Source organism: Amphibalanus amphitrite, unplaced genomic scaffold (assembly GCF_019059575.1).
Source record: "Amphibalanus amphitrite isolate SeventyFive unplaced genomic scaffold, NRLGWU_Aamphi_draft 001232F_arrow, whole genome shotgun sequence".
In the NCBI taxonomy this organism is placed as follows: domain Eukaryota; kingdom Metazoa; phylum Arthropoda; class Thecostraca; order Balanomorpha; family Balanidae; genus Amphibalanus; species Amphibalanus amphitrite.
Window position 1 is genome coordinate 161,212 of NW_024882725.1, and position 26,666 is coordinate 187,877.

At 54.2% G+C, this 26,666-nt stretch overlaps 3 protein-coding genes across 6 annotated transcripts; 2 read left to right on the top strand and 1 right to left on the bottom strand.

The window, feature by feature from the left end:
* The first annotated feature begins 2,211 nt into the window (after nt 1-2,211).
* Nucleotides 2,212-8,164, top strand: LOC122371327 (histone-lysine N-methyltransferase SMYD3-like). Of its 2 annotated transcripts, none has more exons than XM_043347572.1 (8): nt 2,212-2,378; nt 2,844-2,933; nt 3,479-3,566; nt 3,797-3,994; nt 4,362-4,538; nt 4,774-5,101; nt 5,446-5,611; nt 6,175-8,164. In XM_043347572.1, the coding sequence occupies exons 1-8, from the start codon at nt 2,227-2,229 to the stop codon at nt 6,419-6,421; spliced, it is 1,446 nt and encodes a 481-aa protein (XP_043203507.1). In that variant the 5' UTR covers nt 2,212-2,226; the 3' UTR covers nt 6,422-8,164. The 2 variants fall into 2 exon arrangements, with proteins under 2 accessions (XP_043203507.1, XP_043203508.1); XM_043347573.1 differs by having other exon boundaries at nt 2,312-2,388.
* Nucleotides 8,157-26,433, bottom strand: LOC122371326 (nuclear pore complex protein Nup214-like). Of its 3 annotated transcripts, XM_043347570.1 has the most exons (17): nt 26,334-26,433; nt 18,715-18,851; nt 17,694-17,826; nt 17,239-17,435; nt 16,587-16,777; nt 15,703-16,360; nt 14,929-15,566; nt 14,476-14,671; nt 13,902-14,257; nt 13,356-13,511; nt 12,741-13,082; nt 10,164-12,532; nt 9,681-9,806; nt 9,138-9,405; nt 8,718-8,819; nt 8,318-8,380; nt 8,157-8,267 (listed from the first exon to the last, which is right to left on the bottom strand). In XM_043347570.1, the coding sequence occupies exons 2-16, from the start codon at nt 18,751-18,753 to the stop codon at nt 8,347-8,349; spliced, it is 5,805 nt and encodes a 1,934-aa protein (XP_043203505.1). In that variant the 5' UTR covers nt 18,754-18,851; nt 26,334-26,433; the 3' UTR covers nt 8,157-8,267; nt 8,318-8,346. The 3 variants fall into 3 exon arrangements, with proteins under 3 accessions (XP_043203505.1, XP_043203506.1, XP_043203504.1); XM_043347571.1 differs by having other exon boundaries at nt 8,157-8,380; nt 9,681-9,803; XM_043347569.1 differs by having other exon boundaries at nt 8,157-8,380.
* On the top strand, nt 19,242-20,724 carry LOC122371328 (epoxide hydrolase 4-like). The gene has a single exon (XM_043347574.1). It carries the CDS (start codon nt 19,372-19,374, stop codon nt 20,404-20,406), a length of 1,035 nt encoding a protein of 344 aa, XP_043203509.1. The 5' UTR covers nt 19,242-19,371; the 3' UTR covers nt 20,407-20,724.
* Nucleotides 26,434-26,666: the final 233 nt, after the last annotated feature.

Genomic DNA, 26,666 nt, shown 5'->3' on the forward strand with positions numbered 1-26,666 from the left:
TTTTCATTTGGACTAGGTGTTTTGAGGGTGTAACATATTCAGCGTTCCCATTTTTGGATACTTCCTTGTACTCGTCAACTATCGGTGATAAACAGACAGGTGCTTGACATGTCTCCACCCTCAGCGCGGACGGTGGATATAGGTATGGAAGACCTTGTTGAACATCGCTGAGCGTTGTGAATTACGTAATCCTGCAGAGGGGGGCGTGCCCGCTGCGAGATCGACGGGAATAAAAGCGCAGAAGGCCGGGCGAAACATGCGACGGTCTTGCCGGAAAGGTCATCTGATGATTGTTGCGTTAACAATAATTTGCGGCGTTGGACGTGATGCTTGTTAATGAAAAGAGCCCCTGAAAGGCGTCGGTGAAATCGTTCCCAATTTTGGGTACGCCGTTCCCATAATAAGGAACGCTTGCAGCGCCAGTGTACGAGAGCGTTCCCAAATTTGGGCTCGCGGCCCGGATGATGGACTGCTTTAGAAATAGGGGAACGATTTGAAACTACGATGGGCCTTACAATATCAAACTCTTTCCCAACAATATTGAGACAAATATCAGGCGTTTCACGATCGTTTTATATTTTTTGGACGTCATTTAACGGTTCTTTTTCTTGTTTTAAATAATGCCTACATGGCGTTCCCATATTTGGGTTTATCGTTCCCAAACATGGGAACGAAAATGCGTTCCCGAAAATGGGTACGCTTGACCATAGTTCCGCCTACTGATATACCACCGCGTGCTACCAAACGTTTTAGTAAAAGATTTAAAAATCGTTAGATCTCCGCTAACGTCACAAATTCTAAGGGGGCATACCAATGCACTAGCCCCTTAGAATCCGAAAACTGCAAGTTTGAAATTCCATATCTCCGAATTAAAGCATTTGTCGATGTTGTGAGTGCCCAAACCGTTATTTGCAGGCCATGGCCACCAATTTGGCTATCTCAACTCAAAACTAATGTTAAGGTGGGAGTGTCCCTTTAACGGGACCCTCAGTCCCACCTTCAAAAAAGTTAGGAACTGCAACTAGCATAAAAGTGATGTTGCTTGGTTTAACTCTTGGTTTAACTTCAGAGTGAGAAAAAATGAATATCTGCAAAATTTCATTGACAATTACTATAGTAACTGTTTTTTGAGATATCAGACAATCACATTATTACTTTTGTTTATTTTTGGATTCTTCTATTTTCATGTTCCTATGACGTCATTTGGAAGAAATGATTTGGTATCTTAAAAAAGTGTGGCAGATGTTGTGGTTGAACCAGCATATACCACCACCTCTTCACTTAATAAAGGTGTCAGTATAAGATTTTAAAATCGCTAGATTTGCGCTGACATCACAAATTCAGAGGGGGCATTCAAATGCATTAGCCCCTCCAAATCTGCAACTTTGAAATCAAAGATCTAGAAATTAAAGCCTTTCTTGATGTTGTGAGTGCCCAAACTGGTAAGTGCAAGCCAGGGACCCCAATTTGGCTATCTCAACCCAAAACTAATGTTAAAGTGAGGTGGGATGGTCACTATAAACTGATGCTGATGTGGTGCAGATATCTGATGTTGTGTGAATTGTGAAGCAGCACAAGCCTGAATGTGAGCTGGTGCAAGCTTCCTATGCTAAGCTGTCAAATGCTGAGATGGTGCATTGTCATTGAGGAGAGGCTGTATGTATGGGTAATATGAAGAAGTTGGCTGGCCAAGGAGTTAATAGCCTTTTATTAAAGCTTGTCACATCACAAGTGTACAGTTCTGAAGTAGATAGGTTTGTCTGAGCACACAATTAATGGGAGGATTTAGGATACCTAGAAGAAGTTTAACGTGCCCTTCAAAGCCGGACACGGCCTGGGCCTGTCCCACTCAACTGACTTCAACTGGCTGCGGCTGCTCTCACCAACTGCAGACCATCCCCGTCAGGAGTGTCAAATATCGTGCGCCAGAGCGACCCGAACATGGGTGAGCCTCTCACTACGGGGAAGCCAATGCTCTACCAGCTGAGCTACGGGACAGGCCAGTACAGGGACAGGCCATATGATGACAAAGGGCTAAATGTGCTGATATATTGGAATTATTAGCAGGCCCTGTCATGGCTATTATGAAACAAGACCCAGGTATGTTGCAGTGTGCAGACTCTCCACTGCAGTGTAATTTAGAGTGAGCTCTCTGTTTCCGTGCTGCTCCGGTGTGTTAAGAGCTCTCCGTCCGGTGTGTTTCAGCCCTACCCGCCGCCGGCCGCCATGTCCCCTCCGGGCGGCAAGGTGCTGCTGAGGACCGGGCCCGGGGTACGGCCGCACGTGCGGCGCGGCCAGCTGCTGCTCTCCGCCCAGCCGTTCGTCTATGTTCTCAAATCGGATGGACTCCGCGTGCGCTGCTCCTACTGCCTGGAAAAGTGAGCCTCTGTAAATAGTTGGTTGTGGCTTGCACTGTGCTCATTTGAGTTGAGTTAATTATCTAGTCATCAATGAGTATTGGTGCTGACTTGCGGTATCGGTGCTTATCTTTGCGATGCCTATTATACAGACAGCTGTATTGTACCGCCGCTATGTTTTAACGATCATCTTTACTATCCAACAGTCCTTGAAATTGAATGAAAGTAGTCTTATGTAGTACTACTGGACAGCCTATTGAGGTGGAAGACATTCAAACCTAAGTATATACCCACGTGTTTTACGATTGGTTTTGCCGTGATCCTGTGGATATTTGGGAGGGTTGTCACCGTTCCGTCCGAACGGGTTGTGATTAATGATACCGTTCGCACCGAACGGTGCATGGCCCTTATCAACCCCCGGAGATCCTCGTGGCTGTGCTCACTACATGTGTGTTTGTGTGCGTGTGTGTGTTCGCTGCCGGCCAGGCGGGACCATCTGCACCGGTGCTCCGGGTGCCAGGTGATGTATTTCTGTGACCGCGAGTGCCAGAAGCGGGCCTGGAGCGAGTTCCACCGGTGAGTGGGGAGAGGGGTCGCGCGGCGGGACCGACCGACCCACACTGCGGACAGACCGACTGTGTAGAGAGAGGGGGAGGAGGAATGAGTCACGACTCTGGCGGCCAGGTGCCAATGCACACAGCTGAGCTTCGGTGGGCGCCGCGGATCTGGACCTCCAACTTAAAGTACCGGGGCACTGACACGGGGGAGACAGCCGAGCCGAAATCCGAGCTCAGAATATAAAGGGGACGGGACTTTGGAGATGTCATATCGAAATGGGATCGGAAAAGACGTATGCTTATGGTGATGTGATGTTCCATTCAAGAAACACCTTGCTTACCACTTACCAGGCACAGCGTATTATGATCTTGTGCCGTAACATCCTATTTTTTCACTGCACTGTATAGGTGTATTTGTGTGTCGTGCTGTTACTGTTATCATGTTGCATCTATGTTAGCCACCGTACAGCCACGTTATGTTCCCCTAATGGTCCTTCATTGCGCACTACCTCCTGGTAGTGATCTGACCTAGCGTCGCTCTCGACTGGCTGGCTATCCCCCCAGATCGGAGTGCGCCCGTCTGAAGAAGGTGTCTCCGCGTCTGCCGCCCGACACGGCGCTGCTACTGGCGCGGCTCATCGTCAAACTGAGGGTGAGTGGCAGTCGAGCGCACCGCCCGGCTAGGACCCGCCAATTCGAAGGGTGTACACATTGTCATCGCTGCAGCTTCCCAATGAGCGACGCTTGATGATATTGTTGTGTTGGGTTATGTTAACGCTTAGTGTGGGGACAATTCGACACTGCGCAGTATCACGAAGTTTTTTTCGGACGTTGGGCACCCTGCTGAGTGCTGACAGCCCACCATGTGTGTTCCCTCTTCAGAACGGCGGTGACCGCATCTCGGACCGTATCACGGACACGCGGCACCGCTCCTTCAAGGACCTCATGTCTCACTACCGCGACATCAAGGCCACGCCGCGGCGAATGGAGCACGTGGCCGCGCTCACCGTCGTGCTGAGGTCGTTCCTCGGGCCGGACAACTTCCCCAACGACTCCGAGCTGGCCGGCATGTACGGACGGGTGAGTACAGACGACGGTGGCAGAGACGAGAGTCTCAACAAAAGGCCACTTTTTAAACGGATTTGTCAATGCACCGAGCTACCCTTCTTATTTGGGGCCATAGCCTATTACCGTACATGACAAAGCGTTGGTGTCTCCTGCGCATGCACTTTCTTTTGCTTCATTGAAGGTACCTAATGCGGCAGTGTTCACATTTACTAAAAACTCAGTGTGCCAGTGTTTTTTTCAGCTATTGTAGCTGATTGATTTTGTTCAGCGGTTCTGATATGTCCCGGGTCCATCTGGGCTGAGACCGATGTATATACAAACTCATCTGTACCGCTTAGAGGAGTTCTAACAGCTCCACGCCTTTGCGACTGCCGACCAGGTGTGTGTCAACGGCTTCAACATTCTGGACGGCGAGATGCTGCCAGTGGCGACCGGCATCTACCTGTCCGCCTCCATCATCGACCACTCGTGTCAGCCGAACGCGGCGGCCACCTTCAACGGGCGGACGCTGAGCATCCGGGCCACCGAGCCCATACCAGACTTCACCTGGGAAAAGGTGGGAAATTAACTGAGGAACTGGGAGGGGGTCCCTCAACCAGTCAGCGACTTAACCTGGAAAGAAGTCCGAGGTGGGTCTCAACTCAACAGATCGTCGGGGGAGGGTGGGCTTTCAAGAGCTACGAATTCTATTTGGCTTGGGATTTCTATCGCATTTTAAGGACGTCGGCTGCGTAATTTTAGTACTTCTGTCTCGGATAACATCCTGACATCTCACCCCCTGCCGCTCCCAGGTCCGTATCAGCTACATCGACACAATGGCCGACACGGAGACCCGGCGCCGAGAGCTGCGCAACGGCTACTTCTTCGACTGCGACTGCGTGCGCTGCTCGGCCGCCCCCGGCTCTGCCCCGGGCGGGGGTGGGGGCGGCGCGGCGGCCGGCCTGGAGCGCGCCCTCCGCTGCGGCTCGGCCGACTGCCCGGCCACCGTGCCGCTGCCGTCGGACGGAGCGGCGCCGCGGTGTCCCCGCTGTCGCTACCAGGACTACCCGGCCGACATCGGAGCCGAGTTTGACGAGATCGCCCGGCTCACCAGGACGTACGCCCAGGACAACACCGTCTGTGAGTGGGGGACAGAATAAACGCCGTGTTGTGTCGGGTTCGAGTAGGTATATGTTTTGATATGTGCCGCTTAATATGCTGTCTATTTTATGCCGTCTATGTGCCTTATGTATATGTGTGATGTTACACCGCTACATGACGGTGTATTCGTTTTCTTCTTGAGACAACAAGCCCTTTTCTACGTTCGTGTAATGAAGTTAGGGGCAGCGGCGCGCATATATTGCGATTTTTCCACCGTCCCTCCAGCAGCCCAGCCACCTTACAGTGCTATTGCTTTCCGGTAGTCGGCGTACAATACAGCGATATCCCCCGACCCCTCACAGACCTCGTCCCTCCGCCGGCAGACGACGACTTTTGCCTGCGGCTGCTGCAGCGCCAGGAGGCGGCGATGCTGCACCCGCTGAACGTCTACCGCGTCAAGACGCTCGACCTGACGCTGGAGGCCGCCATCAGCACGGACATGTGGGAGCGCTGTCTGGAGCTGGGCAGCAAACTCGAGGACGGATACAGGTTAGTACAGAAAGGCAGGGCTACAGGCCAGTACAGGGAGTGGTGTCTGGAGCTGGGCAGCAAACTCGAGGACGGCTACAGGTTAGTACAGAAAGGCAGGGCTACAGGCCAGTACAGGGAGTGGTGTGTGGAGCTGGGGAGCAAACTCGAGGACGGATACAGGTTAGTACAGAAAGGCAGGGCTACAGGCCAGTACAGGGAGTGGTGTGTGGAGCTGGGGAGCAAACTCGAGGACGGATACAGGTTAGTAGAGGGGAGCATGGCTGCAGGCCAGTCCAAGGCTGTCCGTAACTGGGGAATGAAATCCAGGTCTGCTACAGTTCAGTACGAGGGGGGGGGGCAGGCCGGGTATAGGCCAGTCGAGAGCAGGGCTGCCTGGTCAGCTGCCAGGCAGCCAGTACAGGGAGCAAGGCTACAGGTCAGCGGGCCAGCGAAATGGGAAATATCCCTTCATGATTCACCTTACCGTGCGCCCCTCATGCAGTCGAATCGCCTCTCCTGGCGCGTCCTCCCCGAGTGCAGTGTCTCCTCCCCCATCAGCTCACACCCCTCTCCACCCGCAGGACGTTCTACGGTCCGTGCAGCCCGCTGACGGGCATCTTCTACCTGAAGGTGGGTAAGATCGCGCTGTACCGGTTCCAGCACGCGCTGGCGGCGCGCTGGCTGCGTCGGGCGGCCGCCGTGCTCCGTGTCACTCACGGATCGGACCACCCCGTGTATGCCGAGCAGCTGGCGCCGCTGCTGCAGCAGCTGTCGGCAGAGACGGCCGGCAGGGAACGCGGCGATGAACTGGGGGAGGGTGGGGACTAGGGAAGGGCGAGGGGTCGAGGGGGGAATGTTGACGGCCCGGGGAGGGCGCTTAACCCTATTCCTGGCGGGGGGGCCTCAGGAGCCCCCCCCCCCCCCCCCTGAGGTTTTTTGATTATTTCTCCCAAACGCGTTGAGCTAGGAAGCTCAAATTTTCTGACTTTTCCTAAAAGGCTTCTACGCAACATGTCTGAAAATTTTGAGTTGATCTGACCTCAGGTCAGGTCACCAGAGGCGGTTTGGTGACCCTACCTCAGAAAAGTTTGCAATCACGCCAGAGCTAGAGTTTTTGACCGATCAATTTCTTCTCTTCAGGCTTTAGTTAGGGTACCAGTATGTGCAATTTGTATATCTCGGAATTTTGATATCGGTGACCTAAGGTCAGGTCAGTTTCGCGACCTCCCCATTATAAGTCAATGGGGGAAAAATCAACTCCCTGTTTTTACCACTAAAACGGGTCGGAATGGCCCCATATACCATACATGACTTCATATACGATCAACCTTCACTACCTTGAGGTCTGTTTTGCTGTTGGGCAGCTGTGAGGTCATGTGACGTCATCAAAGGTCACCAAAGGTTTTTGGCCAATAACTCCGTACAGGAACAAGATACAGACGCGTGGATGGTCTCATTGTGTTCAGCTCGTCAAGACGCATCGAATGATATACATGATGACCTCGAGGTCACGTGACCTGAGGTCAACCTTTGACCTTGACCTTGCGAGGTCAACATATATATCATTCGATGCGGATTGACGAGAGGATCACGATGCTGCCCTTAGTTTGTTCCTATCTTGACTAATTCGAAAGTTATTCGAGAAAAACTCTCTCCATATCTAGCGCCGCCATTTTGACTTTTTCGACCCCTGTGACGTCATCTTTGACCTGACCTGAAAATGACCTTAGTAAAAATTGTAGATCTTGACCGTGCGTATCCGATGCCGTTTACCGTTTGTCGCTATCTTGCTTCGTTCTCGAGATCTCAGGGGGGGGGGCCGAATCGCCCCCCCCCCCGCCAGTTTCTTGTCCCGGCGGAGCCCGCCAGGAATAGGGTTAAAGGGGCTGGTTGAGGGAGGTGCCAACGTCTGTGTGTCCTCGCAAGGTTTGACAAAATTGCCGTCCTCTGAAATCATACATTCATTAGCTTTAGGTACACTTTCCTTTTTCCTAAACTCACTCTTCTATGAGCTTCGTCTTTCAAACGTATTCTTTCTCAGATTACATCCTTCCGGTTACCGAATTTACGTAAGATATTTCATTTCAATGCTGTCATCTCGGAGTTCTGACTGTAAGGTAGCTTTGCTAATTTTGTACGCCTGTTTTTACGATGGTCCTTTCTCCTTTGAGCATTTTTATGTTGCTGAGTGATGCTGGTTAGCTCCCCTCCAGCCGAGCTAGTTTCCCCATTCCCATGTTGTGTCTTCCGCCACGTTTTTGCGTAGTTAGGCACCGCCGCTCCGGCCACTGCCATGTCCCATGCTGCTGTGATTTTTATCGTAAACATTGTAACATGTTAGTACGTTGTGATATACCCGTTGTCGAACTTGTGTGGGATGACATCTAAAGTGTCCCTGTGTCACATAGTGCTAACGGCCTGTTAGCTTGCGTGCGTTCATCTAGTGCTGGCTGTCTCACATGAATGATACCTGTTTTGTGTGCGAACGAACCTATTTGATGTGATTGATAGTGTCTAATGATGTACGTTCAACACAACTCACTTACGACAATACAAACAAATATCAACAAATGCGTATGTATTTCTCCCAAAGCCGGTAAATAGTCACGGTTTTCTCAATGGCTGGTGGTCACAGCGGGGCCTGCGGTCGGCACCGCTCGCTCGAGGGGCAGCCCCCGCCTGGCAGACACACATGGAATGCCGCTCTGGTGCTCCGCCGCAGATCCCGGCCGCATCAGACCTTAGACGTCCGCTCATGATCTCCACGAGCCGAAATTGGCACCACCACTGGGAACGGGACGGGGTCGGGCCCGGGGGTTAGCCGCCAGTAACTGCGACATAGCCAGGTCAAAAACGCAACATCGAATATAGCTCATTAGGATGCTGACTTATGCATGTTTGAGCAGGCACACTTTATAATGTGGGCGAGAATGGATCAACCTTAACTGGCATTGCATCCTGCGCGATCATCGTCCCTGGCTTTTCCAACATTTTGTCGTGGAATGCAGCATACCATGTGACCCAATGTATTATAGCACGCCATGCAGATCAGCCACCTCGTCGCAGCGTCCGACTCTGTCTCAAGAGTGTTCTATCCTCCCAGGCGGTTCGAGCCGCCGCTTACCTTCCGAAGGCGGGTGTTGCCGCCTGCGGACTGCCGGCTCCGAACGCCGGCGAGCCCTGGTTGGCCACGGCGCCGAACGACGGAGCGTCGGCCGCCGCGAAACTAACGAACAAATACACATAACTAGGTCAGGCCCGGGCGCTAATAACCACTGGGTGGGGGCTAGAAGGCCGACTATGTTTAGCGGCTAGATGAATCGAATCTATCGGTAATCAGTGTGTCTTCAGGCTAAATCACGCGCCTTGCAACATGGACGGGCGCGCGCGATTCGTAGAAACTGGAAACAGTGCAGTATAGCCCTTAACAATCAAGAACTTGTGTGCTTTAAGAAAGGCAGAAATGACTTCACAAATAAGTCGGACGAACTAATGCTCCCAACTGACCAATCAGTCTCACATGGGTAACCCTTCGTGCCCTCACCTGGCGAATCCTCCGGTCGCCGGCGCCGCCGCGGCCGCCTGTCCGAACGTCGGCATGGCCGCCGCCGCCGCCGCCGCGCCGAAGCCGCCCGCTGCGCCGAAGGTGGGGGCCGCGCCGAACGCGCTGGCGCCGCCGAGACCGGGGCTGGAGCCGAAGGTCGGTGCTGCGCCGAACGCACCGGCACCCGCCCGGGACGGCGAGCCCAGACCGGGCGAGGCGGCCGCGGAGCTGACGGGCGATGAGACGCCGCCGCCGCCGAACAGGGAGCCTGTGCACGGCAAGAGATGACATATGAGTGACGTTTTCGTTTTCCGCCGAACAGTTAGCCTGAACGAAAAAAAAAAACTAAAGCAAAGACGTTGCGGCTGGCACCGCTCAGTGAATCTATTTAAAAACAAAAACAAAAACTGATTCATATTTATGGTATGCATAGCTTTTGTATCCAGATAACTACTACCATGCAACTCTTCGCAAACTAGGTCACCTTACTGCAGTTAACGAGGAATTAACATATAACACTGTGGGGTGGAGGACAATACTCACTGGCGCCGCCGCCCTGGCCGAACGTGGTGCCCCCGCCGAACACGTTTCTGTTGGCGTTCTCCGGAGACGGTTTACCGCCGAGACCGAAGCCGCCGAATCCGCCGCCGCCGCCGCTACCGCCGGCTGCTGATGGGGAGAAAGGAAGTTAGTTCCCAGTATTACATAGGAAAATGAAGCGGAGGAGGCACAGCTAGCAGCTGCGGACCGGACGACAGGGAAAGTACGCACCCATTGATGATTTGAGGGGAGGCCTACAAATCCTCCTTAACAAGAGTGAAGCATCGACAGCGAAACGGGAAGGTACACGCATTAGCCAAACAACCAAGGGAACGTGTTCAAAAAAGTCATCGTGCTATGAAGATGCAATCAGGAAATGAGATTAAAGAGCAAAAAAAACGGCGCAGTTATCATTCCACCCGCACAGTATGGGCAGCGGGCCGTTCCCCGCACCGCCCCACACCGCAGTGCGGCTCCCCGACTGACCTGCTCCTCCAAAGACGCTCCCGGTGCTGGCCGCCGGCGCCGTGGAGCCGAACACACTCGTTCCACCGCCTCCGAACGAGCTGGAGGCCGCGCCGCCGCCGAACACACTGCCAGTCGCCGGAGCGGAGCTGGGGCCCCCGAACACACTACCGCCGGAGGAGGCTGCGTCGCCCCCGAACACACTGCCCGACGGACCGGAGGCCGCCCCACCGAACAGACTCTTCGTGGGAGCCGCGCCGCCGCCGCCGAATATGCTGCTGGAGGAAGTGGTGGTCCCACCGCCTCCGCCAAAGATGCTTCCGGTGCCCGTGCTCGTGGCAGCGCCGCCCCCGCCGAAGATACTTCCACCCGATGAGCTGGTGGCGGTGCCCCCGCCGAAGATACTCCCGGTGGACGCGGGGCTGGTGGCGGAGCCTCCTCCAAAGATACTGCCGCTGGAGGTGGGCGATGTTGCCGTTCCGCTGCCAAACACACTGGGGGTTGACGCTGCGCCGAAGACGCTACCAGTTGCCGCTGTGCCGGCTCCGAAAGGGCTGGCGGCGGCTGGTTTTCCGAACACACTGCCGCCTGTCGAGGCGGAGGAGGCGGTGGTTCCAGCCGCCGAGGAAGGCTGGGATCCGAATATACTGCCGCCGCTGGTCGCCGCTCCGAACACACTGCCAGAAGTAGCTGTGGAGCTGGGCGTCCCGAACACGCTCCCGGAGGTGGTGGTAGCAGTGGAGGCAGGTGCGCCGAACAAACCACCAGAGCTTGTTGTAGCGGTAGACGTGGATCCACCAAACAAGCCGCCCGAGCTAGCAGTAGTGGGCGATCCAAACACACTGCCCGAACTTGTGGTAGCCGTAGTGGCAGGTGCTCCAAACAGACCGCTTGAACTTGTGGTGGCGGTAGTCGTAGAAGCAAGAGATCCGAACAAGCCGCCTGAACTTGTGGTAGCAGAAGTTGTGGTAGCTCCGAACAGACCTCCCGAACTTGTGGTAGCAGTTGTGGCAGGTGCTCCAAGCACAGTGCCTGAGCTTGCAGCAGTGGAAGGAGCTCCAAACAAAGCACCCGAACTGGTAGTGGCAGTGGAGGCGGTCGTTCCGAAGAGACTACCTGAAGTTGTAGCAGTAGTAGTGGCAGCAGTAGTGGCTGCAAACAAACCACTTGCACTTGTCGTGGCTGTAGAGGCGGGTGTCCCGAAAATGTTACCCGAGCCTTTACCCGCCGCACTAACAGCAGCTCCAAACAAGCTACCCGAGCTTGTGCCAGCAGCAGCAGCCCCGAACAGGCTGCCTGAGCTGCTGGTGGTAGTTGTCGCCGCTCCAAAGATGCTGGGTGAGCCCGTGGCTGAGGTGGTCGATCCGGACGGACCTGCGGACGGCGCCTTGGCTCCGAACGGGCTGGCAGTGGACGCCGGCGGCGCGGCGGCTGTGGTAGCTGGGCTGGCGGCGGCGGCCGAACTCGGTGGGCTTCCGACGGCGCCGCTGAGGCCGCTGGAAGCCGAGGCGGCCGGTGAGGAAGCGGCGCTTGTCGGAGTGTCGGATACACTGGCGGTGGTGCTCGTGGCCGCGGTGGTAGTCGTAGAGCCAGAGACGGCGCTAGATGCCGGCGTCGTCTTGGCCGCGCCTGCAGCCACCCCGAACGTGAAACCTCCTCCACTGGGAGTGGCAGCCGTTGTTCCAAATCCACTGGACGGCTTGGTGGCGGCGGCGGCGGCGGCGGCGGCGAAGGGACTGGACCCGGAGCTCAGTCCGAACGAAAAGCCGCCGCCACTGCCGGTAAAGCCGCCGCTGACGGGTGCCGAGATCAGTTTGGAGAGCAGTGAGCCGCCAGAGGCCGACGAGGCGGCGCCGCTGGTCGGCTGTGCGGACGCAGAGCTGGGGGTGGAGGCGACGGGCTCAGTCTTCACTGGAGCAGCAGAAAAGGCCGGTGTGTCAGCCGCGGCACTGCTCGGTGGGGCGGCGGAGGGCGTCACTTTGAAGATGCTGAGACTGGGAGCCGCGCTGCCGCCCGCTGCTGTCGCCGGCGTGCCAAACAGCCCACCGCTGCCGCCAAAGAGGCTGCTGCCCGGGGCCGTCGTCAGTGTGCCGCCGCTGGTCCTCCCGAGCGAGCTGACACTGGCCGGCCGGCCGCCGAGCCCCAGGGTCACAGCGCTGGGGGCAGCGCTCGCCGCCGTCGGCCCCGGAGTTCCCCCACTGGCTGTGGCTGCAGCTCCAAAGGAGAACGCCGGGACAGCGCCAGCCACGGCTGCGGCCGATTTCTGCGCCGCGCCGGCGGCACCCGGGGGCTTCAGCGGAGTGCTGGTGAGCCCGCCTCCCGTGGGAACGCTGAACGACAGACCGGCGGAGCTGGCGCTGACATCTCGGGGCTCCTCCGGCGCGGCGGCGCTGCGAACAGAACAGCGGTCAGCAGGGGGAGCGACCGGAGCGACTAGAGCATCAGCAGTGCCGCAGTACGGGTCCAGGGCCGAGAGGGCACTTACGGTAGATAACAAAGCGGCTTTGGGAGTATACTGAGCTGTATTTACTGTAAGTCTACGACATCACTGATATGATTAATGACTGAAATCATATCTCAACATTTCGAGTTATTCACCTCCGAGGCTGCACCGGTGCCGACGCCGGCGCCTTGTCTCGGACGCCGCTGGCGCTCGGCGGCGGTGACCCGGGCGGGGTGCCCACCGGACTGATGTCCTCGTACTGCGGCTGGGTGCGGCGGCCGGCGGCGGGCGGCGCGGAGAGCAGCGGCGTGGCCAGCAGCCGGGAGCGGGCCGGACCGGGCGAGCTGCGCCGCACGGGCGTCTGCCGGCGCTCACCCAGCGCGGCGCGCAGCCGGTCCCGGCGGGCGGGCGTGAGCGGGGCGCGCCGCGGCGCCGGCCCGGCTACTGTCAGCTCGGCGGCCGCCAGCTGGTCGCCCAGCCGGCTGACGTCGGCCGACCTGCCCCAAACAGGGGTCGCTTGTCAGCCGACCATCACCGTCATAGTCAACCATCACATACAGATACGTAATAAAGACAAAAACAAAGACGAACAATTCATGGCGACACGGAAACAGAGCTAGCCATGATCCGACCGAACGCTTCTGACTAAAACCCAAAAATCATTTCAGTCACAGCTCAACAATTATTCTGATAATTCGGCTGCCTGTCATCAGATGCCTGGGAGTCTGATTCACTGCCCGTTACACTGAGGGCACTGAGCCGCGACTAACCATTCGGCGTGTCCGGGGGCGGGCACGCAGGGCAGCCGGAGCCCCTCCAGCGCGCTGGCCAGCCGGGAGACGCTGTTCTGCAGCCGCAGGATCGTCTGTCGGTTGTTGACCAACAGCCGGTGGATGGCGCAGCTGTCCATCCGCAGCGAACGCCACCTGCGCGGGTGGACGGAATCGGGTCACAGTCGGGAGCACATCACATTATAACACGGCACACTAGTATAACACAGCATATCACCATAGCCAGCTCTGCTGTGCGGAGAGCAGCATGGAGCACGATATCCACTCGATTACAACACACTCGACAGCCGCCTGCAGTGTAAAAAGAAAGGCAAAGAGCGCAGCGGTATCCGAACGCAATAACAATGCCACCACTGGGCACTGACACCCACAGTTACACAATTACTCCCGACACAGGCAGGTGTCGGGAGAATCTCGCTCTGCTATAGCACAGCTCCACTACCAGACTACCCGTCGTCCTCCCGCTCCGACCCTGCACCCCTCCCTGTCCCACTGACATCCTGCTCCCCCCCCCCGCCCGCTCACCCCGGCCGGCTGAGTTTGCGGCTCTGCTGGTACTCGGCCCAGCGCTGGTCCAGCACCAGGCCAGCGGCCGTCAGCTGGCTGTCGATGTACTGCCAGCTGGCTCGGATGGCCGCCATCTGACGCGCCACGCCCGGCTCCAGCGGGCGCATCCGCAGCAGACTGGCCAGGCGCGGATCCCGGGAACGCTGCTGTAGCGCGCGCGCCTCCTCCACTGTCGTGGCCAGCTCCAGAGTAGCGGTGGTCAGCTGCTCGGCGCCGCCCGTCACCTCGCCGGTGAGCCGGCGCAGCTCGGAGCACAGCTGACCCAGCTCCGCGCACCGCTGGCGCAGCGACGACAGCTCGGTGGGGTCTCCCAGCTGTCGGAGGGGCGGGGAAGTCAGCTTAAGTGCAGAGAAACAACTCTATCAGTTAACAGTCACAGGCTGTAAAAAAAAAATCACTCTAAATTCACAACGGACAACCTGTTTCCGATGTTCCCTGCTCCTTCCAGACAAGCCATGAGCTCTGGCCCGCATCGCCCGTCGTCCCCGTTCGGGTTTAGCGGCGCTGTGTGCCCATATCGCTCACTACTCACGTCGACAGAGAACGAGTTGGCCTGCTGGCGGGCGGCGGCCAGCTCCTTCCTCAGTGCGTCTAGCTCGGCGTCCAGCGCGCGGTCCAGCGCCTGCTGGGTCTCCCCGAGAGTACTCTCCGCGCCCGGGGTGGACGTGGACGGGGTCGCCGCTGCTGGCGCCGCCGTCTGGGGCTTCTCCTGTGACAGCTGACTGAACCTAAACGGAGAGAGATAGAATGATCAGCGAATGCGCTTAGAGATGAAAAACCGGCAACAACGTCATAGCATTTACTTCATGCATTTGGTCGATAAATTCTAAAATCATAAAACATTCAAATTGTTCGTCGATCCAGTGCTTAAGTTGTTAAATAAGCAATAAATTAAACCACGTTCCGCGTTGACTAGACGGCCCTCAGACACAGTACATTACCAAAACCATCTACAAAGCCAAGTTTGCTCCTGGTCACGACTCACTGTTGTGCCAGGTTCTTCCGCGAGGCGGCGGCGGCCGGTTTGGCGTCCGCCGGTGCGGCAGGGGTGGTAGGAAGCACCGGTTTCCGTTCGGCCGGCCGCGCAGCGCTGGCAGACACCGGGGCAGCGCCGGCGGACGTGGACGCAACTGAGGTCGCGGCGCCGAACGAGGGCGCTCCGACAGAGGCGGCCGCGGCGCCGCCGCTCAAAGACAGGCCACCGGCGGACGACGCTGGCGCAGCGGCTCCGAAGGAGAACCCTCCTCCCTTGGAGGCTGGCGCGGCTCCAAAAGAGAGTCCTCCCGTAGACGACGGGGCGGTGGTCCCGAATGGGAGTCCTCCCTTGGATGCGGCTGAGGCAGCAGCTCCAAAAGAGAGTCCTCCTGTTGTTGAGGTTGCGGCGGCCCCGAAGGACAACCCTCCCTTAGAGGCGGCCGAGGCAGTTCCAAGCGATAGGCCTCCCGAGAGGGCTGGAGCAGCTCCAAAGGAAAACCCTCCGGCGGAGGAGGCGGGGGCAGCTCCGAAGGTCGAGAATCCTCCGCTCGCTGGAGCAGAGGAGACAGCCGCGGCGGCCGCCGCCGGGGCGGCAGCGGCTGGCGTCTCCATCACTATCGGCTGGCGGGCAACGCGAGCCTCCGAGGCCTGAAAACGGTCAGTTAGTCAGTGTGGTTATATCTAACTGGCGGGTTGAATGTATAGTTATTTGCGCCCAGAAAAGTTAAAACACACAGCAGCCAGGTAGCAAAATTTTGTTTGGAAACTGAAACAAGAAACTCACTATGGCCTCCTGGGGCGGCTCGGTGACGGCCGGCGCTCCGTCCTTCAGGTTGATCAGGTGGTAGGAGCAGAGCAGTCCGGTGTCGGTCAGAAGGTGCAGGGTGGGTGCCGGCGGCAGCTGCGAGCTCTCGCCCCAGGGCACCGGCCGCTGGCTGCAGCTGCTCACGGCCAGGCCGGTCGGGAACAGCTCCCGTCCGTCGGCCAGCGGCAGCTCAGCGCGCGCGTCCCCCTCCAGCAGCCAGGGCAGCCAGCCGCCGTCAGTCGCCGCCGCAGCTCCCAGCACCGCCACCTCCAGCGAGCAGCTGGAGGCGGCCAGCACCACCGACCACTCGGCCACGTAGTGCAGGTAGTACAGCGGCCGGCGCTCCTCGCCAGAGCCGAAACACACGTCCTGGAAGGCCGAGTAGGTGGCGGCGCCCTGTTTGGGCGCGCTCACGTGCACCAGCTGCGGCTGGCAGTCGCCAGCGGCCAGATAGCCCGCCATGAACTCGTACGTGTTGAGCCAGCTGACGGAGACGGCCTCTGGCGGCGCCGGCTGGTCGGCCAGCGGCGGCGCGGCGATCGAGCGCGCCTCGCTCAGGTCGGGCCGCAGCTGGGTCAGCCGGCCGTCCCGGCGGCCCACCACCAGCTGCTTGCCCTTCCGGCTCCAGCAGCCGCACCTGGAGGCGGGAGGGGGGGGCAGAGAGAGGTGAGAGACTCATCGGGTTGGACGGGGGGAGGGAGGGAGAGGGAGAGGGAGAGAGCCCGACGGAGAGGAGGCAAGCTAATAACGCTCACCGGATCTGCCCCTGTCTAGCTACTCGAACCCAACCATCCGGCGCGCCTGTTTATCTCTGCTATCATATTCGGCCCACGGCCATGCTGCACTGTTTTACAGCCGCTCACCTGACGCCGATGGCGGCCGGCAAGCGGTGCACGGTCACCGCTCCCGTGTCGGCGGCCACCTGGAACAGCGCCAGCGAGCCCGACTGGAACACCACGGCGACCAGGTCGGCCTGGACGGGGTTCCAGAGCAGCTCCAGCGGCGGGTCGGCCGGCTCGGCAGACAGACGCAGCTCGGCGAACGGACGCACCTCCTGTCGGCACGGAGCACACAGAGTTAGCTGTGGGGCTACCAGACGACGCTAGGTTCTGTGCGCACGGAACACACAGCTGTGGGGCTGCTAAATGGCTCAACACCTTACAGAAGGTACAACAAAGTCTAGCATCAACATGGAATTGCGACAACCAAGCCCAGACTAACAACACCACACAAAGGTTGTTTCGTCATAACCATACGAATGGCTGCAAATTGCATATTAACTTTGAAGGTCAAATCGTTTCCCACTTCAACTAAAATTTTAACTACAGGTATCGTAAATGTTATTTCCACCGAGCTATCAAATCACCACCCTACGTCTAACTGTCCCACCCCACTGCTGTCGAGTGGGGAAGCCCAGTCATGTACTCGTAAATCCAATCGGCCGGGAGTTTGACCCCGTTAGGCAGATAGGTGGTAATCATGGCGTACTGGCCCGCCCCAACCCGCCCGCCTCACCTGGTCCGCCGCGAAGGCGCGCACATCATACAGGTAGCCGTGCGCGCAGTTTTGGCGCGTGGTGGCCACCAGGAGCGTCAGCTGATCGCCGCTGAGTGCCACGTGCGTCACATCGGCGGCGAGCGTGGCGCGGCCGGCCACCGGCGGCGGCGCGGACGGGTCGCGCTCCGGCGCCGTCAGGTCGGCCAGACGGACAGCTGGGGAGGTCAGAGGTCACAGTCAGAGGTCAGAGGTCACGGCCAGAGGTCAGACGACACGGGCATAGGCTAGAGGTCACGGTCAAAGGTCAGCAGAAGGGTTCAGGAGGTCAGAGGTCACGGTCAGCTGGTGACAATGGTCAGAGGTCAATAAAGAGAGTAGAGACCATAAGTTAAAACTTAAAACGGTGAATATTCTTAAAAGACTATTGTATATCCATCAGTACCTATCGTCTAAAGCGATATAGGGCTCCATACCTTTGACGGTTTTCCCGAGGGCGACGAAGAGCAGGCCATACTTGTTGCAGGCGGCCAGGCAGGAGCTATGTTTGGCCGCGAATGCGGGCTTCTCCTCAAACGAGGCCGGCTTCAGCTGCAGGAACCGGAAGTCCTGCAACAAGGACGTCAAAGGGTGAAATATGCGCGCTCACTATATACGCAATAAAACTACGAAACATTAGTCGCTGGGAACGTGTAATCTACAACGCAGAACTGTTTAGTGTTTAATGATGTTGAGTTGGGTATCTAATGAGTCTTCTTCATTTATATGGCGCTAGTCGTTGAAATCATCGGCATAGTTTACAATCAGCAACAATAGAATCGATACTCGAGTAAATGAGAGAAGCGGAAACGGATTCATCTAAGCGGCTTCATATCATTCTTTAAGGCATTTTGTCAGTCAGCGGGGCAGATGAATTGGCAGTTAGATAGCCGACGACCTGCAATTCAACGCTACCCAAAACAAAACAGCAGTCAGCGTGACGTCATCACAATTCGTATGACATCACCAAAAGGACCTTTCATTCGTTTATTTCCATTGTTGACTTAAGCCACCGGAGCTATTCGTGACGATTCACACGGGCGGTTCCAAAGTTCAAAATGACAGTGCACTTTTTATAAAATCCTGCTGTGATCACGTCCAGGCGGGGCTCGAGGTCAAAGTGTGTGCGTAGGACTCATGAATACGTAACTGCCAAATCACTGTGACTCGGCGATATTTATGACTTTGACCGCCTACCTTCCTGGCACGGGCAAATAAACGCGCGCACTGTCACGTCCATTACGTTACGAACCTCATGATACGATAACATGCGAGCAATAAACACAGAAGGCATGATATGATTGATACGCCGGTGTGTGGTTAGCTTAAATTCATTGTTTGCGCAAGAGTTTATTGGATATGATGGCTGCATGGCAGGCTGTCATGACCGCTATATCTATAAGAAGTAGCCATGGCTAAATCCGAACACATAGTTATCGAAGATGTTTCTCGGCTTACCTGCACTTCCACCGGGCAGCTGGCGTCGACCAGCGACATGGTGACACAGCGGTGTCACCCACCGGCGGCCCGGCTGTCAGAGCGGTGTCACTGGTGACACAACTTACACAATCGGTCGCTCAGTCGCAGCTCAGCGTCTGGAACAAAGAGACACGAAATTACATGGGAACGAAGATATTTTCATTGCCAATATGACCCATGTGAGGTAGCAAAATCTTTAAGAGGTCCACAGAAACTGGCACGTGACGAAAAATAAATATCCCAACACGTTGGACATTCCATGATCGTGTTTAATCTATATCGCAAGACGTAAAGCACTACCCTCGCCACTACCAGGCGACTCTAGCAGTAATCCGAAAAAGGGGGAGCGAAGCAAACCTTCCCGATCCTTCAGATGATTGCCTATCGGACATCGGAAATTCCCAATCACACCACTATCACTGGCTGATAGGGCGCCGGACTTTACTCAGGAGTGTTCAGGTGACCAAATCTGCTGACAGCGACGCCTCGATAACGACTCTTCACAGCGCCCCGGGCGGCGGCGGCGGAGAGACGCCAAGTCACGCGGCAGGCGCTCCGGGCGGCAGCGGCGCCCAGTCACGCGGCGGGCGCTCCGGCGGCGCAGTCGGTGAGCGGACGGCGCGCGACTCGGCCGTCATGGTGCAGGTGGTGGGACCGGTGCGCGGCGCCGTGGCCGCCCTGCTCGCCGCCTTCTGGTCCGGCGTGTTCCTGCTGCTGCTGGCCGTGCGCCGTGTGACGCGCGGGGCGGAGGCGCTGCAGCCGCGCCGCCGCCCGCGGCCGGCGCTGCTCGACGACCCGGCGCTGGGCGCGCACAAGTTCGCCACCGTGTTTGGCGGCATCAAGCTGCACTATGTGGAGAAGGGCGACCGCAGCAAGCCGCTGCTGCTGCTACTGCACGGCTTCCCGGCGTTCTGGTACTGCTGGCACTACCAGCTGAAGGCGCTCTCCCAGCACTACTGGGTGGTGGCGGTCGATATGCGCGGGTACGGCGAGTCGGCCAAGCCGGAAGGCCGCGACAGCTACGACCGGCAGCTGGTGGCGCAGGACCTGTTCCACCTGGTGCTGTCCCTGGGCCGGCAGAGCTGCACCGTCATCGGACACGACTGGGGCGGCATCATCGCCTACGAGCTGGCCAGACTGCGCTCCTCGCTGGTCGAGAAACTCATCATCATCAACGCGCCGCACCCGGACGCCATGGAGGAGGTGCTGCAGCACTCCTGGGACCAGATGTTCCGCTCCTGGTACATCTACCTCTTCCAGCTGCCCTGGCTGCCCGAGCAGGTGATGCAGCTGGACGACTTCAACATGTTCACCAAGATGTTCCACGAGAACCCGTCGGCGCGTCACCACTACCCGCCCGAGATGGTCGACGCGTACAAGTACACGTTTGGAGAGCCGGGAGCGCTGACACCGCCCCTTAACTACTACCGGCAGAACTTTGGCTGGCGTTGGCACCGCGGAGAGCCAGCCCAGGTGGCACGCGTCACCTGTCCCCTGCTAGTCATCTGGGGCGAGCGAGACCGGGCGCTGAGCCCCCTGCTGGCCACCATGGCGGCACGCTACGCCGACCGCTTCAGCGTCCACCTGCTGCCCAACGCCTCCCACTGGGCCATGATGGAGGAGCCTGACGAGGTCAACGAGGCCATCCGTGGGTTCATTAGCGGCCAGTAAGGGCGTCCCGGTGGCGCACGGCGCCCGAGCGAGGGGCGCTCTGGGTCCAGCAGCCGGCGAACAGCGGCGGTCGTCCGCGGGTCTCTGCCCACTGTCTAAGGCCGCTCCAACCCCGCCTCCCCCCCCCCCCCCCGCAGTGTGATCGACGACCATGTATGTGTGCGCACAGATAGATGTGGCTGTGCGATATAATCGACGCCGAGCTGGTCGGAGACTGGAGAGTGAACTTCAGTACATGGTTTGACTATTGCGACTTGTTGTTATTGACTACCCCTACGAGCTATGAACAATAAATGCTGTTTGGGTCTGGGTGATACATTCACGTTGATACCATGGCAAACGATGATGAAACAGGGCAGTCGGTGCCCGGTGGTCACTCAAACACCACATCGGTAATACGAGATCGGTAATACGCTGAAACGTTCAGCTGGCTCCAGCGGGCGCCTGATTCTAGACCCATATTAGCGCACCAGCCAGACCACTAGGCCCGCTCGTTTACAGCTAGTTCACACCCGCGTCTCATCCGTCCGTCTCCAACCCACACTAGCAAACGGCTCGCCCGCCCGTCCCCAGCCCAATCTCGCCCGTCCGTCCCCAGCCGAGTCCGGCCGCTCAGTCTCAAAGAATCTTGGCTCAGTCTACCCGAGGGACGATTCATTGATCTCAATAGCACCGAGCGGGTAACTGCCGCTCGGCACAAGGTCACGCCGTCAGTCCTGGATAAGTCATTTTGACAAGATAAGTAGCCGCGTAACCACATCGCTCAGGAAGACGTCTTTCTGCCGCCATGGGAGCGCGGACGATAGACGAATCCCAGCAGATGGCATGCATATTCTGGTGATCCATCTTTACTTTTGAAAGGTAATAGCAAAAAATAATGTTATGTACCACTTATTCTAGGTTCCGGCCACATAAAAGGTCACCCTTTCACTCCACCCCACCTCCTGGCTAGGCTTTCAGTATGTACCCTCCATATGTACATATGGGTAAACTAACCATCGCCCATGAGCGTGAGCCCCATGGCAGAAAAGCGAGCCAAACGAGCGTGTCGCTTGGGACAAGGTGAAGTCAAGGGTATCCGATTTTAAGGTCTCTGTCATAATTTGACCTTCTTGATCGGATTATTGACCAAAATACGAGGGGAAAAGACCGGCTAAATCTGCTCTAGGTTAGCCTTTTTTCTAGGGTTTGTAACTTGGGAAAATAAATAACGAGACCGGGATATTTTCATGAAGATTATCAATTTATTTATATTCTAATTCAGACATCTTTTCATAGCCAGTCAACAGCGTCATAAACACAAATCATGTCCCATCACTGGAATGGCAATGTTTTTATTTGTAAGATATTACATGAAATCAGGGATTGGGCCCAGTGGGTTTACAGAATTGGAATTAAGAAACTGTGACTAAGCCCAACAGTGTGTAAGATCAGATAACCAGGTAAGAAAACCCAGTGCTGTGGGTGGGATCCAGATCTGATGAGATGTGATCATGGAGCTTGACTTATTATATGTAATGAAAGATCGCAGTGGAAGCTGAATGTGGTAAATGTAGGCAACATGAACTATGTAATATGTATGCAAGTATAGTGTATACATCCATTGAAATAAGAGCTTTCTACATATTGCTATGGTTTCTGTTTCACTGCTCAAGGCCGAGCAGATTGAATAGCATTCCATTTTTATGTGTAAAAGGGTACTTAAGTAGAAACTTGATAATGAGCAACAGGCATAGGGCAGGTTTCTGAAAAAAAAAAAAATGCTGCACACTTACCAAAATTGATATGCAGATGCCAGGAAATATTGTGGGTGAGTGGGTATAAGTATCAGGATGCAAAACATTAAACATCTGAAAATATATCTTTTTACTTGGTGACAGGGTAGAAATAGGAAGGGGTGACAGCACAACTCAGCACAATGGACTATAGCAATAGGCCAAGTGTGGAGTAGCAGCTAGCATTCTGCACCAATGCATGCACAATCTGCACTGATCAGTGGCATGCTTCAGCTTGGAGGCTTGGAGTGGGAACTTAGAAATGAAGTCTATCCTTTTCAAAATACAATATGAATTAATCCCTCAACTAAATATTGGGATATATGCATTGGATTCTACTGACAACAAATCTCAGCACTAATTCCATTTGTGGCATTCTTTTCTAGATTAAAGTCAATGCAAAACAAACTCAAGCTTGATTTAAACCTACAGTGTTCTTGCATGACCTATCCAACAGCTAAGTTTTGCATTGCCTTATCCATGATTATTGAAAATGCAATCAGTGTAGCTGGTAGCATGTAAAATCAATATGTAACATGTCACTAACATTTCATTTGTGCAGGTACATCTTTAACTTTATTCATTGAATTTTGTCAGTTCATTTGTCAGAGCTCATTTGAAAAATTGCATCAGTTTTGCATGCTGCTGCATAAAAATAGTTCAATGCATTGTTTAAAAATCTACCAAAACAATAAAGCACACCAGCCCCAGGGCTGCAGACTTGATGGATTTTCAGGTGACTCTGACTCTGACTCTGACTCCAGCTTCAAAAATCAGCTCCCACTCCAGCCCTGACTCTGGACTTTTTTCTTAAAGGGACCCTCCCACCTTCAAAAAAGTTAATGAATTGGCATAAAAGTGATGTAGCGTGAATCACAAAGAGCGAAAATGAACATCTACCAAATTTTACCGGAAAATATTCACCCGTTTTCGAGATATAAGACTTTTATTTTTGTTTACTTTTTGGGAAATCCGCTGTTTCTATGACGTCACATAAAGGTTTTCTTTACGTCGGCATTTGGAAGCAATAGTTTGGTATCAAAGTGCGACAGATATTGCGCGAATGACGCGTTTATCTTAACAAGGTCAATATATGATGGCCAATAAAGGATTCCAGGACAATTCTTATGGCATTTCTTCGTATCGCAATTCTTCGTCTGCAAATCTTCGTCAGGGCATTTATTCGTACCTATCGCATTACTTTGTCTCGCACCAGGGTATATGAAAAACGGCTCGCATTTCTTCTTCAACGCAAATATATGCAAGAGTAAGCATTGAGGGACAAATAAATGCACCGACGAAGATTTGTAGACGAAGAAATGCGGACGAAAAATTGTGCTACGAAGAAATGTCATGCGAGGATTCGTTCGGGTACCATGACGGTGATTTCAAAGTCAAGGTTCACAGCTGATCTGCTAAATCAAGCCAAGAATCCAAACTATCAAAAAACTATAAATATTTGTTTGTCTGTCACAGAGGTCTCAAGCAATATAAGGTTGACATATGTTGAATCAAAAATCTACTGCCACAACTCACATCTCCTGCCTTAGTTTATCATTGTTGTTTTAACTTGCTTTCAAGAGAAACAGAAGGCAGAAGCCAGTATCTGATATCACTTCAGATGATTGTTTCAAGATCTGAGTTCAAATGGAAATAAAAGCAAGCTCAAGATGAAACAGGGATTATTGCTGTTAAAGTAGTTTGGCCATGATACAACAAGCACATAAATCATTAGCCAAATCAAATACTGGTTGGTTTGTCAAGATGTTTGTTGTCTGTCGTCTGTCGAGCTGCTATGAACACTGAACGCTCTCACTCTTACTTTAAAGATAGTAGTTTAAGTTGAATGGTAGTGAGCTGTAATTAGACAAAGCAGCTATTCAGTGCTCACATCAAGCCAGGCTAGGAAATGGCATCAACTGTGGTGGGAGGAAGCAGGTTCGGCAGCCCTATGTTGTAAACTTCTGTTATGCCTTGTGTTTGATCAACTGATGTTTTCTGCTCTGTTTTGTGCAGTGATAGTAGCAGGTAACTGCATGCTTGTCAAATTATGTGAATAAACGAAATCATAACATTGCATTTTTCTCTCCATGCAAGGAACAAGTAAGATGTTGTAGAAAATGTAATAGAGGGCTGCATTGCTGATTTTGCACTTTATCAGAGCTTTATTTAGAATTGCTTTCCTGAAAGCTACACACAGGCCACAGTGCTGAAATTCACAATGTCATAGCTTTTGGCAGAAAAAAGAAAAGACTTACCCAGGTAAAATTGGCTGAAAGTATGGCAGAGCAGGTCTTGATGCGTATGCCCATCCGTGTGCTTGCCGAAGCCGAACTGACTGCAACACATTTAACTCTGACCCACCATGGTGGCTGGCATATCCTGAACTTTCACCACTCTAAACAAGACAACTTTCAGCCCTCAGCATTGTATTAAAACACTGTACAAAACACTCAAAATTTGTTTCAGTGCCATCCACAGACAACATCAGTCGCCATTCACCAGGCCAGTAAAAACAGAATAGATAATAGCTTCAAACCCATGTAGTCAGAGTTACTAGGTCTGCACCTCAAAACAAAATCCAGGTGACAATGACATTCACCACGCCAGTAAAAAACAGGTACTTAGGTAACATAACAGCTTCAAATCTGGTAACATGTTGGTCGGACTTTACGCTACCATATTTACATGGAATAATATGATACCAAACAATAGTGCAACCATTCTGGATAACAAAAGTGTATGATAGAATTAATTTAGAAAACTTTGGCAGCATGATTTACGAGCACAGGCAGGTGTTACCTACCAGCCTTCTCAATGCTCGTAAAACCAACATTGTAGTTTTGATTTTACCTTACATGATAACACACTTGGCTGCAATGGCACATTTAATTTAATACTGTGAAAAGACCAGTTATAACCACTTCACAAGCACAATTGCACCTCATGCCGACATCCTTTTCCAAAGACAGTCAGCAGCGTCTTTCGTCAAAACTGGATGATCAATCCCCTTTCAACTGTAAACATCAAAAATATTTCTTCATGGTGTGATCTCCATATGGAAACCTTGCAGGAAAAGAATTAATGTCAATTGTCAGCTCTTCAAAATTTCTTTGGACTTTAACTTGGAGTACCATATCCAGTTTGCTTTGATATTTTGTTTTTTATTCCATGTTGAAGTTGAACACCAAGCTCCAGATATAGCAGGCAGCTTGATCATCTTCGGCCTTGGTATAATATCAGTCCAAGTTCCAGTGGTGGGTATCTTCTAATATTCAAATTAAAATGAAAAGCAATAGGCTTTCTCAGCGCCGACGACGGATTTCACGTTGATAAAAAAGGGAGCTCAAGGTCAGCAAAACTCGGGTTCAAGGAATGGCGGGCGTTGAAATGACTGCTGACGTCATCAAGAAACCGCTAATGGTTAAGAGATAGGGACTAAGCTGGTCCCACCCTGCAAGTAAAGGGAAGAAATTTCTTGAACACCATAAAGCTGCGGGGGTTGCGACCAGGATAAATGGTGGTTTCTGAGCCTGGCCGCAAACTTGGCTATCTCAACTCAAAACTAATGTTAAGGTGGGATGGTCCCTTTAAAATCCATAGGTATCATGAAAATAAAGTTCATGGTGATGTTTTTGTATTGCCTGAAATGAATAATGATCCTTTGTGCATTCCAAGGCCTTGACCTGTTTTAAATTTTAAATGGCATATACAATTAACAGCAGGTTCTACCGTTCTGGCAAATCCCCCTTCTTCTGCTTTAGCTTCTTTCACTGACAATGCTTATCCAAAACAGAAATATGGCCTTTTTTGACAGACTGATTTTGAAAGGTCAAAGAGCATAGGATTGCTGAGTAACCAGGTGCAGGGTTTGATGTTGAGCCATGCAGCGATAGCTCAACTCTTGAGCATCGGAGGCAGTAGGATTTTATTAACTCCAACTCTGACTCTATGCAAAATTGTTGAATCTGGCTGACTCAAACTCTGACACCGCAACCCTAAAAAATACACATCTTTGCTGCATTCTGAGCAATTATTGAGGGACTTTGAAAATTGAAACTTATTCTGACAATGACAAATCAAAATGGGCCAGGTCCCGCCAGGATCAAATCAAAACTTAAATTGAAATACAAAAGATGCATGCCCACTTACCCTGGTTCTCAGCGTCCCAATGTCCCAACAGATTCTTGAGGAATTGCCGTAAAAAAATGAGCGATGGGTCGTTATCATTTATAATTCTATTTTTCACTTCTGCGACCAAGGCTGTTCACGGACCCTGTGTGCGGTCGGACCGCACACAGCCTCCAAGCTCCGCCCACTGCGTCCCTACGTCAGCCTTGCGTCACCGCACACAGCGACCGCTGTGGCCGGTCGGGACTGGCCACAGCGGACCGTCCACCGCACGCAGCCGTGACGTCAGAGCCGCCTACCCATCCCCTACCCCCACGCCTGCTGGACGTACCGCACACACCGCACGCAGCAGTG